This window comes from Ranitomeya imitator, chromosome 3, assembly GCF_032444005.1.
Source record: "Ranitomeya imitator isolate aRanImi1 chromosome 3, aRanImi1.pri, whole genome shotgun sequence".
NCBI lineage: Eukaryota > Metazoa > Chordata > Amphibia > Anura > Dendrobatidae > Ranitomeya > Ranitomeya imitator.
The window spans coordinates 88,980,399-89,004,420 of NC_091284.1; the positions used below are offsets into that span (position 1 = coordinate 88,980,399).

Genomic DNA, 24,022 nt, shown 5'->3' on the forward strand with positions numbered 1-24,022 from the left:
CTGCTAGGAAACCACTGCTAAGGACAGGCAACAAGCAGAAGAGACTTGTTTGGGCTAAAGAACACAAGGAATGGACATTAGACCAGTGGAAATCTGTGCTTTGGTCTGATGAGTCCAAATTTGAGATCTTTGGTTCCAACCACCGTGTCTTTGTGTGACGCAGAAAAGGTGAACCGATGGACTCTACATGCCTAGTTTCCACCGTGAAGCATGGAGGAGGAGGTGTGATGGTGTGGGGGTGCTTTCCTGGTGACACTGTTGGGGATTTATTCAAAATTGAAGGCATACTGAACCAGCATGGCTTCCACAGCATCTTGCAGCGGCATGCTATTCCATCCGGTTTGTGTTTAGTTGGACCATCATTTATTTTTCAACTGGACAATGACCCCAAACACACCTCCAGGCTGTGTAAGAGCTATTTGACCAAGAAGGAGAGTGATGGGGTGCTGCACCAGGCCTGGCCTCCACAGTCACCAGACCTGAACCCAATCGAGATGGTTTGGGGTGAGCTGGACCGCAGAGTGAAGGCAAAAGGGCCAACAAGTGCTAAGCATCTCTGGGAACTCCTTCAAGATTGTTGGAAGACAATTCCCGGTGACTACCTCTTGAAGCTCATCAAGAGAATGCCAAGAGTGTGCAAAGCAGTCATCAAAGCAAAAGGTGGCTACTTTGAATAACCTAGAATATAAGACATATTTTCAGTTGTTTCACACTTTTTTGTTAAGTATATAATTCCACATGTGTTAATTCATAGTTTTGATGCCTTCAGTGTGAATTTACAATTTTCATAGTCATGAAAATACAGAAAAACTTTTAAATGAGAAGGTGTGTCCAAACTTTTGGTCTGTACTGTAAATACAGATGTAGTAATCCTTAGCTTGTCAGAATGCACAATACTTTATTAATATAGCCATGTATCATGTTACTTGACAAGTTATGGATTGTGTAAGATTGCACTTACTGAGTGTATTGGGGAACACTCGCTTGGCACGGGATTCAAGCACTTAGGCACGGTTTTTCTACTTAAACAGTCTACACGGTTTATTATGGCATCATAAACCTGATTATGCACAGTTCATCATATACACTTCATAGAACACAATAGGCACCAACCGGTGACATTAAGTTGCAGCTTTATCTTTAGACACTTCATATTCGGCTTTATCTCACGGACATTAAACATGCTGGACCTCTCACTTCATCCAGTTACTATGGGTGTCCGTATGCCAAACAGTTCATCAATGTCCCTAGTCATATAGCACACATGACATTGGGTTGTGGTCTCTAAACACGCTGATCCTTATCTGACCAGTTGCCGTGAGTGACCGCACAGCACCCCATACACCTTCTAGGAGCTCCTGCTCCATACGCTGACTCCTGTCAGTACTCTCTCTCTCAGGGAAGCTGCTGAACTGGAATCACTGTCCCGGGCAATGCCTTGCTCCCCAGGCCACCTGACAGTCCAGATCCTCAGATGGGCTGTAGCTTCCCCAAATGCAGTGCCATCACGGACTCTGCACACACATCCTCTCTGTGCGCTATTCACGATGTCCATCCCCATCTGGGACCATCCAACACACAGGCCCCCAGGTCCATAGACTCCCCCATGTGCTCTTCAGGGATCTAGTCCTACTCCTAGGGCCTCCCAACACAGAGGCCCTCCAGGACCTGGCACACAGACCACTCAGGTCCACCCATTTTTTCCCCATCTGACCCACATGGTCACATTATATACTTGCAGCCACTCTCATAGGTGGGAGGTGTGTGTGGCTATTTCAACCATTACAACTACAGATATGCCTCCATGCATATCCTGAGGAGCACATGCAGCGCCCCCTAGCTGTAACAGGGGTCACTGCATCACAATTGCTACATCTGTACAGGTTCAGAACCAATAACAATACATAAATACACTGCCAATACCACCATCAGTACAGGAGTACATCAACCGAGCTACCATCAGTACAGAGATACACCACCAGTACTACGAAAAGTAAAGGAATACATCAGTAGAACCACCATCAGTACAAAAATGCATCACCAGAACTACCAAGAATACAGAAATACAACATCACAATCACCATCAGTACATCAATACATCACCAGAACCACCAACAGTACCTAACTAAATCACCGGAACTATCATCAGTATAGAAATGCAACATCACAACCACCATAAGTACAGAAATACATTATGAGAACTACTATCAGCGCATGAATATATCACCAGAACCACAATCAGTATAGAAATACAGCTTGTCAACCACCATCGGTATAGGAATACATCACCAAAACCATCATCAGTATAGAAATACATCACAACCACCATTAGGACAGAAATACATTACTAGAATCAATATCAGTACATGAATGCATTAGCAGAACCACAATCAATATAGAAATACAGCATCACAACCACTATCAGTACAGAAATACATCAACATAACTATCATAAGTATAAAAATACATCACTAGAACCACCATCAGTATAGAAAGACATAATCAGAACCACCATTAGTGCATGCCAGTTGTATCACATGAACCTATGAACCCCCAATATGTCCTTGACAATGGAAAGTAGATGGTGGGAGTAGTTGCTACCAGCCATCATAAGACTGCAAAACGAAGAGTAACCACGATACTGGTAAGATCTAGTTAGTATCACAAATAAACATTTACATTCATGCATCTTATAGATGACATCTTCCCTGATTGAAGTTGTGCTCTTTTCTTGTCCATCTAGTGCAGAGGGCATGATGACTTTTCAAATCCATATCTTATCTCTGCAGACTTCGATCTTGTAACATGGTGCCCTTATAAATTACAATGTCATGATAACTCTCCTGAATAAAATTATCTGCCCCACCCTGTGCCCTTAGATCATTTCCCCTCTCTGTGTGTCCCTGGACAAAATATGACCCCCACACTGTCCCTCTTATGGTACATGGCCTCCACACAGTCTACTCCTTTCCATCCTGTGTCGCTCCTCATAATCCCCTCTATGCTTGCTGTCCTCTCCATCCTGTGCCCTTGTACTGACCTCTATGCATGTCCTTCTCTATACTGCCCCCACACTACCCAGTTTATATACTGTGCACATGCAAACTTTACTCCTCTATACTGTTTCTTCACATATTCCCCCGATACTGTCCCCTCTCAGGTCCACCTGCCCATACAGTCTTCCGCTACATTTCCCTACCTGCCCATCAGTATGGAGACAGTTTTCACACATTCCGCCTTGCCCACATTATCTCCATACCCATTCCCCCGGCTCTTACTGTCTACTCACACATTTCCTCCTGCCCATACTGTCTACTCACGTATTTCCAGCCTTTCCTGCCCATACTGTCCCCTAACACATTCCCACAGCACCCCTGCCTATACTGTCTTCTCACATATTAAACCATCCCCCTCCAATACTGTACATACTGCCTTCTCATTTATTCCACCCTCCCCATTCTGCTCATACTGTCTTCACACATTTTATACCATCTCCCCCTTTTACCCATACTGTCTTTTCACACATTCCTTTATGCCCATACTCACATATTCCACCATTTCCCCTCCTGTACATACTGTATTTTCACATATTCCACCCTTTCCCCTGCCCATACTGTTTTCTCACACATTCCACCCTGCCCACACCAGCTCCTCACAAATACTCTCCTGCCTATAATGTCCTCTAGCACATTCCTAGCCCCTCTGCCCATACTATCTTCTAACATATCACCATCCCCCTCTTGCCCATGCTGTCTTCTTACTTGTACCACCCTACCCTTCTCCTGCCCATTCTGTCTTCTCACATATTCTAACCTCCCCCTTCCTGCTCAAACTGTTCCTTGTCATAATCACCTTGCGGCCGGACATGTCTTCTGTGGCGCAGGAGTGACATCAGCACATGATCAGCTGCCCTGATCACGGTGCTGATGTTTCCCTGACCCAAGAGAGCTGGAAAACAGGGCTTTAATAGTACTTGTGCCCGGAAGACATAAATGCTGAGAGTCTGCTGTCGTTGGTGAATGGCGGAATCCGAATACGTGGGGTGGAAAAATGCAGGTGCCTGGGAGGCACCTTGTACCGATGCATCAGGTGGCACAATATAGTTCCCTACCAGCTGCGCCTGGCGACAGGAACAATGATGCCAGTAGTATGTCACATAACCCTAAGAGCCACAGACTGGCTGCAGTGCCCACATGTCAACAAAGACCAGGAGCATCAATGGAGGGTCAACACTGGATCTGTGGGGGAGAGAAAATTGGAGAAGTCATTTTTTGTTGTTTTACAGTATCAGCAGCCATTTTTTTAAACAAAATGTCTACAAGTTGTATAACCCTTTTAACTTCAAGAACCTAATAGTGTACATGCACACATCGTCTGTTTCATGTGGATATCGCCTGGGACCCGTCTGTAAAAGTGCTAAAAAGCATCAAAAAGAACGAACGAACACATGGCTCTGTATAAATGACTTGCTGAGCACATGTTCTGTCCTTCTGATCTTCTTCAAGCTTCCAAAAACAGTGAAGCAGTTAAAAAAAAAGTGACCGGTCCATTCTCCTGCCGACTTCTGTTTGGAAGCCCCTCAGTAGTTTATATACACAACTAAAAAAAAAGTATCTAGCAACAATACCGCCTAAAAAACTACCAAGTAGATGCCATCAAGGACGCTTCAAGAAAAACTGCCATCATTTTCCAAAAGCGTCTTCTGGGGTACACCGACATCTGTAAGGCGTCACGTGCACATACCATTAACATGGATTTTGATTTTTCTTTCCACGTTTGATGTAAAACAAATAATTATTTATTTGTAAGCTTAAATAAAACAAGTTGTAAAAATAATTTTAAAAAGTCAAAATGATGATTTTATGAATTTATACGTTGCTGCATTTGGTAAAAAAAAAAATATTCAACTCTTTCTCTTCCTCTCTGACGTGAGATGATTTTTTTAGACTAAATGGTTCCGCTGCGGAATCTCTGGATGGCCTTTCTTTATGCTGTACGCTATTTTGACAAATTCTCTGCTTTTCTGTTCAATTAATGAAGGCAATTTCCTCTACATATTTATGACTTTTCTTGTCTTAGTAAAGTATTTTGTGCAATGAACAAGAGATGCTGCCAGTACATTAGTAAATGTGGTCACGTTATACCATTGCCGGCAGTGACTGGTTCACCCTCAGGACAATCGCTGTTCTTTGCACACACTGCATCAGGAATCCCAAAGCTCTGAAGGGGAAAATATAGAAACAATATAGATTTTATTTCAAATTTTTGAGACTTTATTTTTCGTTATTAAAATAAACAATTTATTAGCATCAACCCTCCTAAGTTATCTATATGAGCATGTAGGAAGTCATAGGAAGCTGAGTAAAATGATACCTTGATATCTACGATCTGATGTCTTATTCCAGAGAAATCCACATTTTTCTTAATATGTAAATGAGCTGTTAAGATCTATGGGCCGGATATAGATCTCCCTGAAAATCTGCCTCCAGAGATTACTTTAAAAGAATATGACTTTCTTTTTTAAGTACCGTATATACTCGAGTATAAGCCGAGATTTTCAGCCCAAATTTTTGGGCTGAAAGTGCCCCTCTCGGCTTATACTCGAGTCACGGTCGGCGGTGGGGTCGGCGGGTGAGGGGGAAAGGGCGCTGAGGCATACTTACCTGCTCCCGGTGCTCCTTGCGCTCCCCCTGCCCGTCCCACGGTCTTCGGTGCTGCAGCTCTTCCCCTGTTCAGCGGTCACGTGGGACCGCTCATTAGAGAAATGAATATGGACTCCACTCCCATAGGGGTGGAGCCGCATATTCATTTCTCTAATGAGCGGTAACGGTGACCGCTGATAGAGGAAGAGGCTGCAGCACCCGGAGACCAGCTGACCGGGAGAAGGAGTGGGACGCCAGGAGCAGGTAAATATTACATATTCACCTGTCCATGTTCCACCCGCCGGGCGCCGCTCCATCTTCCCGTCCTCTGGCTCTGACTGTGCAGGTCAGAGGGCGCGATGACGCATATAGTGTGCACACCGCCCTCTGCCTGATCAGTCAGTGCGGAGAGACGCCGGGACGGGACGCTAAGGAGCTGCAAGCAAGAGAGGTGAGTATGGCATTTTTTTTTTTATTGCAGCACCCGCAGCATTATATATACCGGTAGCACAGTTTTATATGGAGCATCTATGGGGCAATAATGAACGGTGCAGAGCACTATATGGCACAGCTATGGGGCAATAATGAACGGTGCAGAGCACTATATGGCAGAGCTTTCTATGGCACATCTATGGGGCAATAATGAACGGTGCAGAGCACTATATGGCAGAGCTTTCTATGGCACATCTATGGGGCAATAATGAACGGTGCAGAGCACTATATGGCACAGTTTTATATGGCACATCTATGGGGCAATAATGAACAGTATGGAGCATTATATATGGCACAGCTTTATATGGAGCATCTATGGGGCAATAATGAACGGTGCAGAGCACAATATGGCACAGCTTTATATGGCACATCTATGGGGCAATAATGAACGGTGCAGAGCACTATATGGCACAGTTTCATATGGCACATCTATGGGGCAATAATGAACAGTATGGAGCATTATATATGGCACAGCTTTATATGGAGCATCTATAGGGCAATAATGAACGGGGCAGAGCACTATATGGCAGAGCTTTCTATGGCACATCTATGGGGCAATAATGAATGGTGCAGAGCACTATATGGCAGAGCTTTCTATGGCACATCTATGGGGCAATAATGAACGGTGCAGAGCACTATATGGCAGAGATTTCTATGGCACATCTATGGGGCAATAATGAACGGTGCAGAGCACTATATGGCACAGCTTTATATGGCACATCTATGGGGCAATAATGAACAGTATGGAGCATTATATATGGCACAGCTTTATATGGAGCATCTATGGGGCAATAATGAACAATATGGAGCATTATATGTGGCACAGCTTTATACAGAGCATCTATGGGGCAATAATGAACGGTATGCAGCATTATATGTGACACAGCTTTATATGGAGCATCTTATGGGGCAATAATGAACGGTATGGAGCATCTATTTTTATTTTTGAAATTCACCGGTAGCTGCTGCATTTCCTACCCTAGGCTTATACTCGAGTCAATATGTTTTCCCAGTTTTTTGTGGCAAAATTAGGGGGGTCGGCTTAAACTCGGGTCGGCTTATACTCGAGTATATACGGTATTTTGTTTTCCTTGATAACTTTGCTCATCCAGATATTTTAGACTGATTCATGAAATACGACTTTTACCAAATGTAGTATTTTTTATTTTTTTTTTGCAAATCTCACTCTATTCCCAGCCTGGAGTAAGGTTTCTGGTGAAATTATAAAGTTCATTGCATATTTAAGACAAATGTGCAACTTTTTAAAGGATTTGCAACTTTTGGCACTCAACACCTACCAAAAAACAGTGGCAAATGGCATGTCCACATGTTTGTCACGTTTTTCTCCCACAAGACCAAAAAAAAAAAAACTGACTTCAATAAATGACAAATGATGAATCAAGGCCATAGGGTTTTATAAGTCTTGAAAATACGTATTTTTGTACAGTTTAAGGTATAGTTTTGTGAATATGGATTTATTTCTTCTTCAATTTATTTAGTAGAATAAAATACATAGAAAAAAACAGTATCATGTTACGTTGGGTATGTTTTCCCATTAAAATCTGCTAGTCAAATATTATTTGAAGTGGCTTTTGATATGGATTCTGAATCTACTCCGAAATTCACATAAACAACCTCAGTGTGAACATTCCTTATAGTATATTACTAGAACTGTTTGGATTTTAGCCGTGCTCTCGATGTGATTATAGGCTTGAACATTCCTGAGTGGTGTTTGTCCCGATAGCTACAGTTTGTTTTTTCATTAGATGCTATTATAGGTAAATGTGATTGTGGGGCTTTCTATCATATAGTAGAATATTTCTATGTTCTAATTTCACTTAGTGTATAAACCACTGCTGTGTTATCCTTCTGGTAATGAGCAGTTACTGTAATTTTATCACGTTTTTTGCCTTGAATTGAATGATAGGACTTAGGGTATGTTTCCACGTTCAGGAAACGCTGCGTGTTTGACGCTGCATAGAGACGCAGCGTCAAACACGCAGTGTCCAGATGTTACAGCATAGTGGAGGGGATTTCATGAAATCCCATCTCCACTATGTGTGGTAATACGCATCCAGCGGCCCTGCGATTCTGGACATACGGCGCGTCCTTTTAGATCGCAGCATGTCCGTTTACCTTGCGGCGATGCTGCACCGCTGCAAGATATAACACAGGGCTCTATGTGCGGGGTGCGATGATTCCGGATGTGTGCAATGAACACATCCAGCATCATCGCATCTCCAGAGGGGGGCGGAGCTTTGGGCGGAGCGAGTTTGCCGCTCCATCAAAACCGCCGTCCTCTGAAAGCCGGAGGAGTGACTGCTCCAGTAAGGAGGGAAATAGGAGAGCAGAGCAGGCCAGACAGGTGCTGGTAGTGGGGGACTTAATTATTAGGGGAACAGATAGGGCAATCTGTCACAAAGACAGGGATCGTCGAACGGTGTGCTGCCTACCTGGCGCTCGAGTCCGACACATCGCTGATCGGGTGGACAGATTACTGGGAGGGGCTGGTGAGGACCCAGCGGTCATGGTGCACATTGGCACAAATGACAAAGTTAGAGGTAGGTGGAAGGTCCTTAAAGATGATTTCAGGGAATTAGGCTGCAAGCTGAAAGCAAGGACCTCCAACGTGGTATTTTCCGAAATACTGCCTGTACCACGTGCCACGCCAGAGAGGCAACAGGAGATTAGGGAGGTTAATAAGTGGCTCAAGAATTGGTGTAGGAAGGAGGGGTTTGGGTTCCTGTAGAACTGGGCCGACTCGACTTCTCAGTTGGCTACAGGTTCTACGCTAGGGACGGGCTACACATCAATGGGGAAGGTTCAGCTGTGCTGGGGGAGAAAATGGCTAGAAGTTTATTATTATTATTATTATTATTATTGATTGTTATAGCGCCATTTATTCCATGGCGCTTTACATATAAGGTTGGAGGAGTGTTTAAACTAGGGAATGGGGGGGGGTATTCATTTTATAGGAGGGGAAGATGGAGATGCAGGCAGAGACCTGGGCACAAATAAGGAAGCTGGGGGTGGCGGTGGCATGGGGGTGGGGTTAGAACAATTAATAATTTAAGAAAAAATAGAGGTAAAGAGAGATACACAAAGTGTATGTATACTAATGCCAGAAGCCTCGCCAACAAAATGGACGAATTAGAATTAATGTTGTTGGAGCATAAATATGACATGGTGGGGATATCTGAAACGTGGCTGGATGAGAGCCATGACTGGGCTGTTAACTTGCAGGGTTATAGTCTGTTCAGAAATGACCGTACAGATAAGCGAGGGGGTGGGGTGTGTCTATAAGTAAAATCATCCTTAAAACCCATCCTGCATGATAACATAGGTGAATCTAATAAAAATATGTAGTCCCTGTGGGTGGAGATAAGGGGAGGGGGGGAAAATTAGAAATTAGTGATAGGGGTTTGTTAAAAGTCTCCAAAATAGTGGAAGCAACAGAGAATATCCTCTTAAAGCAAATAGATGAAGCTGCGACTCAAGGAGAAGTCATTATTATGGGGGACTTCAACTACCCTAAAATAGATTGGGGAACAGAAACCTGCAGTTCCAGCAAAGGTAATTGGTTTTTGACAACTATGAGAGACAATTACCTTTCACAACTGGTTCAGGACCCAACAAGAAGGGGGGCACTGCTAGACCTAATATTAACCAACAGGCAGACCGCATATCAAATATAAGGGTTGAGGGTCACTTGGGGAATAGTGATCACAAAATAATAAGTTTTCATGTATCCTTCAATAAGATGTGTAGTAGAGGGGTTACAAGGACACTAAACTTCAGGAGGGCAAATTTCCAATGGATGAGAGATGATCTTGGTGCAATTAACTGGGACGATATCCTGAGACATAAAAGTACACAATAGGACCTGTGCACAGTATATACCGTATGGGAATAAACATACTAGAAATAGGAGGAAACCAATATGGCTAAATAGAGCTGTAAGGGGCGCAATAAGGGACAAAAAGAAAGCATTTAGAGAATTAAAGGAAGTAGGTAGTGATGAGGCATTAAATAAATACAGAAAAATAAATAAATTCTGTAAAAAGCAAATCAAGGCAGCAAAGATTGAGACAGAGAGACTCATTGCCAGAGAGAGAGTAAAAATAATCCCAAAATATTCTTTAACTACGTAAATAGTAAGAAACTAAAAAATGATAGTGTTGGCCCCCTTAAAAATAGTCTGGGTGAAGTGGTGGATGAGGATGAGGAAAAAGCCAATATGCTAAATGACTTTTTTTCATCAGTATTTACACAAGTAAATCCCATGGCAGACAATATGATCAGTGATAACAAAAATTCCCCATTAAATCTGACCTGCTTAACCCAGCAGGAAGTACAGCGGCGTCTAAAAATCACTAAAATTGACAAATCTCCAGGCCCGGATGGGATACACCCCCGAGTACTGCAGGAATTAAGTACAGTCATTGATAGACCATTATTTTTAATCTTTAAAGAATCCATAATAACAGGGTCTGTACCACAGGACTGGCGTATAGCAAATGTGGTGCCAATATTCAAAAAGGGGACAAAATCTGAACTCGGAAATTATAGGCCAGTAAGCTTAACCTCTACTGTGGGTAAAATCCTGGAGGGCATTCTAAGGGATGCTATACTGGAGTATCTGAAGTGGAATAACCTCATGACCCAATATCAGCATGGGTTTACTAGGGACCATTCCTGTCAGACAAATCTGATCAATTTCTATGAAGAGGTAAGTTTCGCACTGGACCAAGGGAACCAAATGGACGTACTGTATATGGACTTTTCAAAAGCTTTTGATACGGTGCCACACAAAAGGTTGATACATAAAATGAGAATAAAGGGGATAGGGGAAAATATGTGTAAGTGGGTTAAGAGCTGGCTCAGGGATAGGAAATAAAGGGTGGTTATTAATGGAGCACACTCGGACTGGGTAGCGGTTAGCAGTGGGGTACCACTGGGGTCAGTATTGGGCCATCTTCTTTTTTGCATATTTATTAATGACCTTGTAGGGGGCATACAGAGTGGAATTTCAGTATTTGCAGATGACACTAAACTCTGCAGGGTAATCAATACAGAGGAGGACAATTTTATATTACAGGATGATATGTAAACTAGAAGCTTGGGCTGACAAATGGCAAATGAGCTTCAATGGGGATAAATGTAAGGTCATGCACTTGGGTAGAAGTAATAAGATGTATAACTATGTACTTAATTCTAAAACTCTGCGCAAAACCGTCAATGAAAAGACCTGGGTGTATGGGTGGATGACAAACTCAAATTTAGTGGTCAGTGTCAGGCAGCTGCTACAAAGGCAAATAAGATAATGGGATGCATTAAAAGAGGCATAGATGCTCATGTGGAGAACATAATTTTACCTCTATACAAGTCACTAGTTCGACCACACTTAGAATACTGTGCACAGTTCTGGTCTCCGGTGTATAAGAAAGACATAGCTGAACTAGAGCGGGTGCAGAGAAGAGCGACCAAGGTTATTAGAGGACTGGGGGGGCTGCAATACCAAGATAGGTTATTACACTTGGGGTTATTTAGTTTGGAAAAACGAAGGCTAAGGGGTGATCTTATTTTAATGTATAAGTATATGAGGGGACAGTACAAAGGCCTTTCTGATGATCTTTTTAATCATAGACATGAGACAGGGACAAGGGGGCATCCTCTACGTCTGGAGGAAAGAAGGTTTAAGAATAATAACAGACGCGGGTTCTTTACTGTAAGAGCAGTGAGACTATGGAACTCTCTGCCGTATGAGTTGTAATGAGTGATTCATTACTTAAATTTAAGAGGGGACTGGATGCCTTTCTTGAAAAGTAGAATGTTACATGTTATATATATTAAATTCCTTGATAGGGCGGTGATCCAGGGAACTAGTCTGATTGCCGTATGTGGAGTCGGGAAGGAATTGTTTTCCCCAATGTGGAGCTTACTATTTGCCGCATGGGGTGTTTTTTTGCCTTCCTCTGGATCAACATGTTAGGGCATGTTAGGTTAGGCTATGGGTTGAACTAGATGAACTTAAAGTCTTCCTTCAACCTTAATAACTATGTTACTATGTTAATGTGATGTCTAATTGAGGAGAGATGCTTTATAAGGAAACCACATTTTTTGAACACAATACAGAACCACAGTCGTAAAATGCATGCAGTACTTTTTTCAATAGCATCACATAACCATACACATATTAACCGTGTATCTGCATGGTGTGCCCTGAGCCTTAAACATGTCTATTTGGCCTAGATATTTTTCTCTGACCCTATTCTGAGGAATTATTGAATTTCATGCCAGAGCCAATAAAGACCAAGAAACCTAATTGACCATGTCTGATCTGGCATGGACACTATTGAGTGGACCAAGGCTCAAATAAATCTGGCAGTGGGAAAGGCGTAACTGTGTATAATAGAGATTGAATACACAAGGGACCCTGACGTATGAGCAGAGACTACTCCAAAAAATTTTTTATTAAGAGATGGAAGAGAAATGAGGCCATTGGGAATGCTTTCTTTCTACTGTGGTGGGCAAACGTGTTGTTATCTCATAAAAAATGAGAATTGACCATTAACTGGATTCCATGATCTGTGTCTCAGAAGCGATAAGGCTGTCATGGGGATAACACGACAGAGTGGGACCGGAAGAGCATGGCGCCTGTTTTTACGAACTCCTTCACTGATTAGATCTGCTTCACTGTCCTATTAAACAGTGCAGGTTTTCCTTGCTCTAACATTGCAGTGTGTTATCAGTTCAGTTGCACTCCTGAAGATCTCCAATCTAAATGGTCTCAGCTGTTCTGTGTTGACCACTCCGTTTTGGTAAATATGCTCGCCACTGGCATTTGGGCAAGGCTGGCCTCAGCACCCTTTGCACCAGGGCAAGTGCTGGGGCCAAGAGCAGGCAGGGCGCTATGGGGCCCGATGCCTGTGCCAGTTCCGGCACCCATGAGTTGCCCCCCCGCTTACTCAGGGCCCCGGTACTTGCAATGCTTACCTCTCCCAGTTCCTCAGCTGCGGCTTCTTCCATGTCTTTTGACTGTAATGTTTAAGTTCAGAGGGCGCGATGACATAATTAGTGTGCGCCTTCTCCCTGAACAGTTACAGCGCAGAGAATCAGAAGATGCCGACACTAAGGAGTCCGGAGAAGAGCCATGGCCAACGAGGAGAGGTGAGTATTTCATTTTTTTAATGTTTAGAGCAATATATGAGGACCATCATAGGGGGCCCATTATTTACACTGAAGCATCATATATATGGAACATTATATGGGACCCATCATACACTGGAGCATCATATATGGGGCCCATCATACATTGGAGCATCATATATGGGGTCCATTATATATGGAGCATTATATGGGGCCCATCATACACTGGAACACCATATATGGGGCCCATTATATATGGAGCAACATATAGGGCCCATTATATATGGAGCATCTTATGGGGCCCATTATATATGGAGCAATATATGGGGCCCATTCTGTTTGGAGCAATATATGGGGCCCATCATATACTGCATGGAACATTATATGGGGCTCATTATACTGTATGGAGCATTATCTGGGGCTTATTATACTGTTTGGAGCATTACATCGGGTTCATTATACTATTTGGAGCAATATATGCGACTCATTCTTTATGGAGCAATATATGGAGCTCAGTATTCTTTATGGAATAGCAACATGCTATTCCATCCGGTTTGCGTTTAGTTGGACCATCATTTATTTTTCAACAGGACAATGACCCCAAACACACCTCCAGGCTGTGTAAGGGCTATTTGACCAAGAAGGAGAGTGATGGGGTGCTACGCCAGATGACCTGGCCTCCACAGTCACCAGACCTGAACCTAATCGAGATGGTTTGGGGTGAGCTGGACCGCAGAGTGAAGGCAAAAGGGCCAACAAGGGCTAAGCATCTCTGGGAACTCCTTCAAGATTGTTGGCAGACGATTTCCGGTGACTTCCTCTTGAAGCTCATTAAGAGAATGCCAAGAGTGTGCAAAGCAGTCATCAAAGCAAAAGGTGGCTACCTTGAAGAACCTAGAATATAAGACCTATTTTGTTTCACACATTTTTGTTAAGTATTTAATTCCACATGTGTTAATTCATAGTTTTGATGCCTTCAGTGTGAATTTACAATTTTCGTGGTCATGAAAATACAGAAAAATCCTTAAATGAGAAGGTGTGTCCAAACTTTTGGCCTGTACTGTAGATAGATAGATAGATAGCTAGATAGATAGATAGATAGATAGATATTCATATCAGGCAGCACTCCAAAAATGGACTTTATTAGTCTAGAAAATGTGACGATTTAACTAATTGAACATTATTGTAATTGAGCATAAATGATGCCATATCTTATGGCATAATAAAGTCTGTTGTATTTTTCACCTAATTTTTTTCCGGAGTGTGTATGTTATAGGTAGGATGAGAAAATACCAAACTTGCAAAGGAATGAGTAAAGAGGATGAAAGAGATGAAAATTACCCTGCAGAGTGGAGTTTTTACATTGATATGATTAAAATAATGAAGTGAATGACTCTGAGCTGCGAACCCAGACATATTGTACTGTGTGTACAAGAATGGCACGGTCTCTGAAAAAAAGAAATCATTTATTTTAATTTCAAAGTACTGATGGGCACCACGTCCTAATTGTACATGCTTATACACAAACGTTTGCATAATTTTTTTCCTTACCTCCCGGCATTTTTCTTGTCTTTGATTAGGGGTGACGATTAAATTTGTTACTACAAAAAACACATTTTCACCCTAAAAAAATGAAAAATAAAAAAATTCAATGTTTTGGGTTTTGCTAGTTGCATAATTTAATGAATATTAGTTACACCAACCTGAGGCGGTATAACATAATCCACCACGTCCCAAAGTCTTGGCCCGAGTTCAGTGGTGTTTGTGAAGGCAACTCCCTTTAGCTTTGTTATGACAGAGCTTTGTATGGACGTGTCTGTATCTTGATAACCTTTTTTAACCACAAACACCCACCTGTCCGACAAAAAATGGGAACATATATAAGTGATTGCTCGAGGTGCCTTCTGAGATAAATCTGTTCTGTTGCCCAGCTGGCCTAAAGAATTAAACACAATTCGGTAGCACTTTATTCAAATACTTGAACACACGGCTGAAAAGCTGCACAAAACTACTACTATGGAGAAATAAGTTAAATTTTTAGCACTTTTACAAAAATATGTAAGAGGAACACCTCAATTTTACTTGTAATTTTTAGTGCTGGTTTCCTTTTATGGGCAGAAGAACCCACTGGGTCACCTTACACTCCAGCATCAAGGTGACTCTATAAACTAAGAGCCTTCTAAATACAGTATATACAGTACTTGGAAATGCACACAGTGATGTCACTGCACAGTAATAATTCTTTCAGTGATGTCACCAAGCATATATATCTACTATATAATTGTCTAAGGGGCACTTCCGTGTGTCTGTCTTTCTGTCACGGAAATCCCGCGTCGCTGATTGGTCGCGGCCGCCAGCGACGGGCACAGTCCGGCCGAGAATTAGTCCCTCCCTACTTCCATCCAGTCAGTGCCCGGCGCCACTCCATACTCCCCTCCATTCAGCGCTGACTCAGGGTTAATGGCAGCGTTAACGGACTGCGTTATGCCACGGGTAAAGCACTCCGTTAACGCTGCTATTAACCCTGTGTGACCAACTTTTTACTATTGATGCTGCCTATGCAACATCAATAGTAAAAAGATCTAATGTTAAAAATAATAAAAAAACAAAATACCTGCTATTCTCACCTTCCGTCGTCCGCCGCTGCGCGCGCGGCTGCCGCCAGCTTCCGTTCCCAGCGATGCATTGCGAAATTACCCAGAAGACTTAGCGGTCGCATTGGGACAGCTTCGCTGGACACTGGCGGGTGAGTATATAACTATTTTTTATTTTAATTATTTTTTTTATCAGGGGTATGGTGCCCACACTGCTATATACTACGTGGGCTGTGTTATATACTGCGTGGCTGCTATATACTATGTGGCCAGTGTTATATACTGCATGGGCTGTGTTATATACTATGTGGCCTGTGTTATATACTGCGTGTGCTGTTATATACTGCGTGGCTGCTATATACTACGTGGGCAGTGTTATATACTATGTGGGCTGTGTTATATACTGCATGGGCTGTGTTATATACTGCGTGGCTGCTATATACTATGTGGCCAGTGTTATATACTGTGTGGGCTGTGTTATATACTATTATATACTATGTGGCCTGTGTTATATACTGCGTGAGCTGTGTTATATACTATGTGGTCTGTGTTATATACTGCGTGGGCTGTGTTATATACTGCGTGGCTGCTATATACTATGTGGCCTGTGTTATATATTACGTGGGCAGTGTTATATACTACATGGGCAGTGTTATATACTGTGTGGGCTGTGTTATATATTACGTAGGCTGTGTTATATACTACGTGGCTGTGTTATAGACTGCGCGTCTGCTATATATTACATGGCTCCTATATACTACGTGGTCTGTGCTATATACTATGTGGCTGCTATATACATACATACATACATATGCTAGAATACCCGATGCGTTAGAATCGGGCCACCATCTAGTTACACATAATGGTATAATAAAAATAGTGATACAGTGGGGCAAAAAAGTATTTAGTCAGTCAGCAATAGTGCAAGTTCCACCACTTAAAAAGATGAGAGGCGTCTGTAATTTACATCATAGGTAGACCTCAACTATGGGAGACAAACTGAGAAAAAAAAATCCAGAAAATCACATTGTCTGTTTTTTTAACATTTTATATGCATATTATGGTGGAAAATAAGTATTTGGTCAGAAACAAAATTTCATCTCAATACTTTGTAATATATCCTTTGTTGGCAATGACAGAGGTCAAACGTTTTCTGTAAGTCTTCACAAGGTTGCCACACACTGTTGTTGGTATGTTGGCCCATTCCTCCATGCAGATCTTCTCTAGAGCAGTGATGTTTTTGGCTTTTCGCTTGGCAACACGGACTTTCAACTCCCTCCAAAGGTTTTCTATAGGGTTGAGATCTGGAGACTGGCTAGGCCACTCCAGGACCTTGAAATGCTTCTTACGAAGCCACTCCTTCGTTGCCCTGGCGGTGTGCTTTGGATCATTGTCATGTTGAAAGACCCAGCCACGTTTCATCTTCAATGCCCTTGCTGATGGAAGGAGGTTTGCACTCAAAATCTCACGATACATGGCCCCATTCATTCTTTCATGTACCCGGATCAGTCGTCCTGGCCCCTTTGCAGAGAAACAGCCCCAAAGCATGATGTTTCCACCACCATGCTTTACAGTAGGTATGGTGTTTGATGGATGCAACTCAGTATTCTTTTTCCTCCAAACACGACAAGTTGTGTTTCTACCAAACAGTTCCAGTTTGGTTTCATCAGACCATAGGACATTCTCCCAAAACTCCTCTGGATCATCCAAATGCTCTCTAGCAAACTTCAGACGGGCCCGGACATGTACTGGCTTAAGCAGTGGGACACGTCTGGCACTGCAGGATCTGAGTCCATGGTGGTGTAGTGTGTTACTTATAGTAGGCCTTGTTACATTGGTCCCAGCTCTCTGCAGTTCATTCACTAGGTCCCCCCGCGTGGTTCTGGGATTTTTGCTCACCGTTCTTGTAATCATTCTGACCCCACGGGGTGGGATTTTGCGTGGAGCCCCAGATCGAGGGAGATTATCAGTGGTCTTGTATGTCTTCCATTTTCTAATTATTGCTCCCACTGTTGATTTCTTCACTCCAAGCTGGTTGGCTATTGCAGATTCAGTCTTCCCAGCCTGGTGCAGGGCTACAATTTTGTTTCTGGTGTCCTTTGACAGCTCTTTGGTCTTCACCATAGTGGAGTTTGGAGTCAGACTGTTTGAGGGTGTGCACAGGTGTCTTTTTATACTGATAACAAGTTTAAACAGGTGCCATTACTACAGGTAATGAGTGGAGGAAAGAGGAGACTCTTAAAGAAGAAGTTACAGGTCTGTGAGAGCCAGAAATCTTGATTGTTTGTTTCTGACCAAATACTTATTTTCCACCATAATATGCAAATAAAATGATAAAAAAACAGACAATGTGATTTTCTGGATTTTTTTTTCTCAGTTTGTCTCCCATAGTTGAGGTCTACCTATGATGTAAATTACAGACGCCTCTCATCTTTTTAAGTGGTGGAACTTGCACTATTGCTGACTAAATACTTTTTTGCCCCACTGTATATCACGACCATAGTGAATAAACAGGAATAAAGTAGTGATAATGCACTCAGTGATGTCACAACTGGGACATAAATACAGTGATGTTCTGCCAATGACTAAGGACTACAGTGATCTCATAGCAAAGAGAACACCATCATGATAGAAGGTTATTGCATTCGTTTTTACAGTGGTTCTCTAGAAGTGTTTGAACGTCTATGGAGAAAATCACATATTTCAGTGGATTTCTTACATTACAAGTTTTGCAAAAAGGTTCTCTTCCACCTTACCCATGCTCTAGACTGGGTCAGGGATCTAAAGACTAATATTTTCCATAAGTCTAACTTACCACACCTGTCTACTAGACGTTTGTCACTCTGCACAAGTTCTCTCTAGGAGAGGGCACTGTTTCCTGTGCTGGACATTGCCAGATATCATGGGAATTTCAATAAGCCAGACAATGGTCCATGAAAAAAAAGATATGCAAATTATCTCTTTTCTGGAAGAAATAAAGTTGTCTCTTCCATGCCACCTACTGGAGCTAGCTGCCTGTTAAGTAAATATCCAAACCTTTAAGAAACTTTTTTTTAATAGGAAACATTAGTGGGTATAAAATACTCTCTATGGCTCTCTAGTTGGTGGCCTGAACAAGAAGAACCGGTACTCCCCTAGACCTACAGTACACTCCTTATCTGTGCATTCACAATTATTGGCCTATGACCAGCTCACGCAACTTTAGGCTGGGGCTAGATGGAGGACTTTGGCCACAAGGTAAAAGATCACTTTGTGTATTTGTCACATCACAATGTAAGGCCAGTCAACGAGGTTGCAGTATGATCCCTCGGGTACTGCGACAGATAAGTCTCAAAAAGTGAAAACTAGTTAGATTCTTTGCAAATTGCTTGTTGCGATCTCAGGACTTTGTGAGTCACATATTCACCTGTATTATGCTGCAATGTGACAATGACAAAGTGATCTTTGGGCTCTCAACCTGTGTCATGGCCAAAGTCACCATGTAGAACCACTCTTATGTGTACCATCTTGTTTTATTTTTTTACTTATAGATGACTGGATCATTGTGTAAAACAGAAAAATATCAAGTTTGGGACAACACCTCACCACACTTAAACTGATATCTGGTAGTGTGGCTGCAAGTCAAGTAATCTAAAAAGAGAATGATTCCAATCTTCCATAAGGTCCAAAGGTGAAGAGAGCGACAACAATCCATGGCTTCATAAAGACCTATCTATTTTGTAAGGTCGAAACATTGCTTTCTCCCTGTATTATGTGATGTATTAAAAGAGAAGATACTTTTAGCTGCCGTGGATCCTATTGTCTCTCTCTTCACCGTTGTGTAAAACAATCACTTTTTTTTACTTGATGTGTCACGCTTATTTCCTTATCGATTGCAAGCTTCCAAGCCAGGTCCTTACTCACCTTGTTTTAATTGATAACAATTTCTTACTATCATTGGCTGAGTTCTTCTGTGCCTGTTTCCTCTGATTAATTGCAAAGTATTGAGGAATAAGTCAGCACTTGACAAAGTGGCACAACGACCACAGTCGCAGAGGTAGACGCAGCGACCGGGCCCAGAGGGTCACGTGACCATCAACTCCCCGCTTCTGAAGAGGACATCACGTGGCAGGGGAGTACAGGGAAGGTGAGTATTTATTTGTTTTAAATCAGTGGCCATACTACTGTGGATGAATATGGGCTCTGCATTATACTTTATGGATGACCATGGGCTGTGCATTATGACTTATGGATGAGTAAGGACTGTGCATTATACTACATACATGGAGGACTATAGACTGTGCAGCATATTATATGGATGACTATGAGATGCATTCTACTATATGGAGGACTATGGGGATGCGTTATATTATATGGAGGACTATGGGGAGTGCATTATTCTTCTGCTGTGGGGCCCCCTGACTTCTATGTATGCCCCTGGTGAGTATAATGATTTATTTTTTTCATACATGAAAGAACCACGGCAGAATGGGGGACATACAGTATGTACCAGGATGGGGGATATATACCAGGTTAGGGACTAGGATAAGGGACATATACCAGGATGGGGCCAGGATGAGGGACATATATACCAGGATGGAGGGTGCACATATCAATCAGACTCTACTTACGCCACTGATAATAATATTGCAGACAGTGATATCACCTGATGGTAAAAATGCAGATATTTACTTTATAGGACAGTAAATAATCTTTAATTAAGCCAACAACATGTCTATGGGTAGCTAATAACGTTGAAAAAGATTGACCTAAAAAGGATGAATACACCATTAATCTAGATAAATAAAATAAATTACAAATGAAATAATTATACAATATATAGTATATACTGTAAATGGTACTATATATAATCAGAATTAAAATTAACTGAAAAATCCAATTATATTACGAGTTACCCTCCTTCTGATTTCCCCATAGATGTGCTATTCATTTTTTTAAAGGACATGATGTACACATTATCCTATTGGTGCATTCAGACATTCTCTTTTTTTTCTAGATCAATGAAAAAAAATGTCTGAGTTTGGTTCGTTATGTCGACGAATCTCATACAGGCGTCTAAGTGGGTTCGTGTTATGAGCGGACACGACACAGAAGCTATCTGTTTTACATTTATGTGCCGTGATTTTTTTTAAAAAACACACAAATGTGTGAATTTGGACTGATTCATGGCTGTTTGTGGATGAATATTCCTACGAACTATGAGTAATATGTTACACTCACACTTGCCTAATATAACGCTTCCTTCTTTCTCTGATGAATACGCTAATTAACATTATTTTACCCATCCCGACTCCAAAACTGGCTCAACCTGCTCAACACAAGAACGTGTCAGGATCAGCTATACATGGAAGGAATTTGAGTGATTTACTGTGTGGTCGCTGAAAACATTAAAGGTGTTAAATCCTACAAGAGAATAATTCAGTGTATGCAAAGGTTGAAACATTTTATTGATTTATTTCACTTGCTTATTTAGCACCATTAATTTCGCAGCTCTTGACAGACATCGACATCTCTGCCCCCATTGCGGCTCACAATCCCTATCAGTATGTGTGTTTGGTGTGCGGGAAGAAACAGGAAAACCTGAAGGAAGCCCAGTCTGTGCCTGTCCTGTCAAATAATAGGATATCTATTTTAGAGGACGTTTTAGAGACAGTACAGCCTGGCCTTACACTATCAGTAACATGGTCACGTGAACCATTAGACCACTGTTAATAATCTGCATAAATCTGCTAAAAAAAGACATATCTATACAAACAACTGAACACATCCTATCAGTAACTTCTGCATAGATGTTATCTCAGCTGCAATGTTTCTGTGCATGTTTTCCAAAATGTAAACGCCAGAGCCAACCAATAGAGAAATTATCTATCATCTCTTTCAGTTAGCTCGTTACTCTATTTTAATTTCTCTTCTGCCATCTTCTTCCTCTTTTTGGAACCTTTTCATCTTTAGATGTTTAATTTCCCTTTTTTGTGCCAACATCTTGCTTTCCTAATTCTAAGTCCTTTTTTTTCTTCTCCTTTTCAGATTTCTTTTTCTCTCTTTTGAACAGTTTCCTGCTATGACGACTGCTTCCACTTTCTTAATTTTCTTCTTTGCTTGTTTATCCTTCTCTTTGGATTTTGTGGGGAAATACCCATTAATTACTGCTGGAGAAAATAATGAATCTTTGCACAACATAACCGCGGTCAACAATATCCAGATCTCTGCGATAGGAGTTGACCAATTGTACACGCAATGGTAGGGACAACCGTTGAAACAAAATGGGCTGGTAGTAACTGAGAAGATGATGGACCCATGTAATCCTAGGATTATTAGAATGCATAGAGATGAATGAAAGAGTTAGCAGACATCATCGTTATGGCATGACGCACACGTGATTGACTACAAATCAAAAGAGGATCTGGCAGTAGGTGTCAATTTGTAAAGCATCGGTGTGGCTGCCACGGATTGCGGAGTGGCCACTGGGCCAGTGTCATGTGAATCTATTCTCTCATTTTTAAGAATAATTGTTCTAAAAGACTTGGTTACTTATGTAAAAAAATCTGTCAGAATAATTTTTCTGATCAACCTAATAGTAATGCTGAATAGCCTAGGAGTCTACTATGAGGGGCTGCACACAAAGAACCAGAACTCTCATTACCATCTTCAAGAAAAATGGTGCTTGTGGTTTTTCTGCTATGCTTAGTTACAGATATTATGAGCAGTAGAGAACAAAAAATAAAAATAACATAATAGAGATAAGAAATCATATGGAACATTTTCCCTTTCTGTTTATCTGTTTATGTTTGGGTTAAATAAAAGTTACCAAAGCAGGGAAGAAAAAATAAAATTATCTGATCTACACTAATGAGCAAAAGGGTAACAATGTTTTGAACTCTTGACTTTCAGGCTCCATATCTCACCAACCACTTTTGCTTCGAATGTGAACCCACCATCATTTTATAGACAATCATCTTGGCTGTCTCATACATCAATTTGACTTACACCAATTTGGATATGAGTAATTATGCAGAATCTTGTCGTGTCACTGCATTTTTACCGTTTGCTCCTAAAAATCTAAATGTTAATTTTTATTATTTTGTTAGTATTTTGTAAATCCACCTTTGTCTTTCAACACTGCCTGAATCCTTCTGGGCATGCTCTTGATCAGATTCAAATATGTGTCTACCGAAATCTGAGCTCAGGTTTCTTGCACACTTTCCCAAAGTTGATGCCTACTGATCGTTGACCTGCTGGAACACTATGTCGTCCTTTTCATACCCATAGTTCTCGAGTGTGTGATATACAGTTAGGTCCATATATATTTGGACAGAGACAACATTTTTCTAATTTAGGTTATAGACATTACCACAATGAATTTTAAACAAAACAATTCAGATGCAGTTGAAGTTCAGACTTTCAGCTTTCATTTGAGGGTATCCACATTAAAATTGGATGAAGGGTTTAGGAGTTTCAGCTCCTTAACATGTGCCACCCTGTTTTTAAAGGGACCAAAAGTAATTGGACAGATTCAATAATTTTAAATAAAATGTTCATTTTTAGTACTTGGTTGAAAACCCTTTGTTGGTAATGACTGCCTGAAGTCTTGAACTCCTGGACATCACCAGACGCTGTGTTTCCTCCTTTTTGATGCTCTGCCAGGCCTTCACTGCGGTGGTTTTCAGTTGCTGTTTGTTTGTCGGCCTTTCTGTCTGAAGAGTAGTCTTTAACAAGTGAAATGCATGCTCAATTGGGTTGAGATCAGGTGACTTACTTGGCCATTCAAGAATATTCCACTTCTTTGCTTTAATAAACTCCTGGGTTGCTTTGGCTTTATGTTTTGGGTCATTGTCCATCTGTAGTATGAAACGACGACCAATCAGTTTGGCAGCATTTGGCTGGATCTGAGCACACAGTATGGCGGCTCTGAATACCTCAGAATTCATTCGGCTGCTTCTGTCCTGTGTCACATCATCAATAAACACTAGTGACCCAGTGCCACCGGCAGCCATGCATGCCCAAGCCATCACACTGCCTCCGCCGTGTTTTACAGATGATGTGGTATGCTTTGGATCATGAGCTGTACCACGCCTTCGCCATACTTTTCTCTTTCCATCATTCTGGTAGAGGTTGATCTTGGTTTCATCTGTCCAAAGAAAGTTC

The 24,022-nt window shown here is 41.7% G+C and overlaps 1 protein-coding gene across 4 annotated transcripts in view; it reads right to left on the reverse strand.

Moving 5' to 3' along the window:
• Window positions 1-24,022, reverse strand: part of P2RX5 (purinergic receptor P2X 5) — a 105,619-nt gene that overhangs the window by 24,985 nt on the left and 56,612 nt on the right. For all 4 annotated transcript variants that reach the window (XM_069761091.1, XM_069761093.1, XM_069761090.1 and 1 more), the window contains exons 2-4: window positions 14,987-15,137; window positions 14,835-14,906; window positions 5,145-5,220 (exon numbers count right to left, since the gene is read on the reverse strand). In XM_069761091.1, coding sequence (XP_069617192.1) covers window positions 5,145-5,220; window positions 14,835-14,906; window positions 14,987-15,137 — 299 coding nt within the window. The remainder of the gene's footprint in view (window positions 1-5,144; window positions 5,221-14,834; window positions 14,907-14,986; window positions 15,138-24,022) is intronic.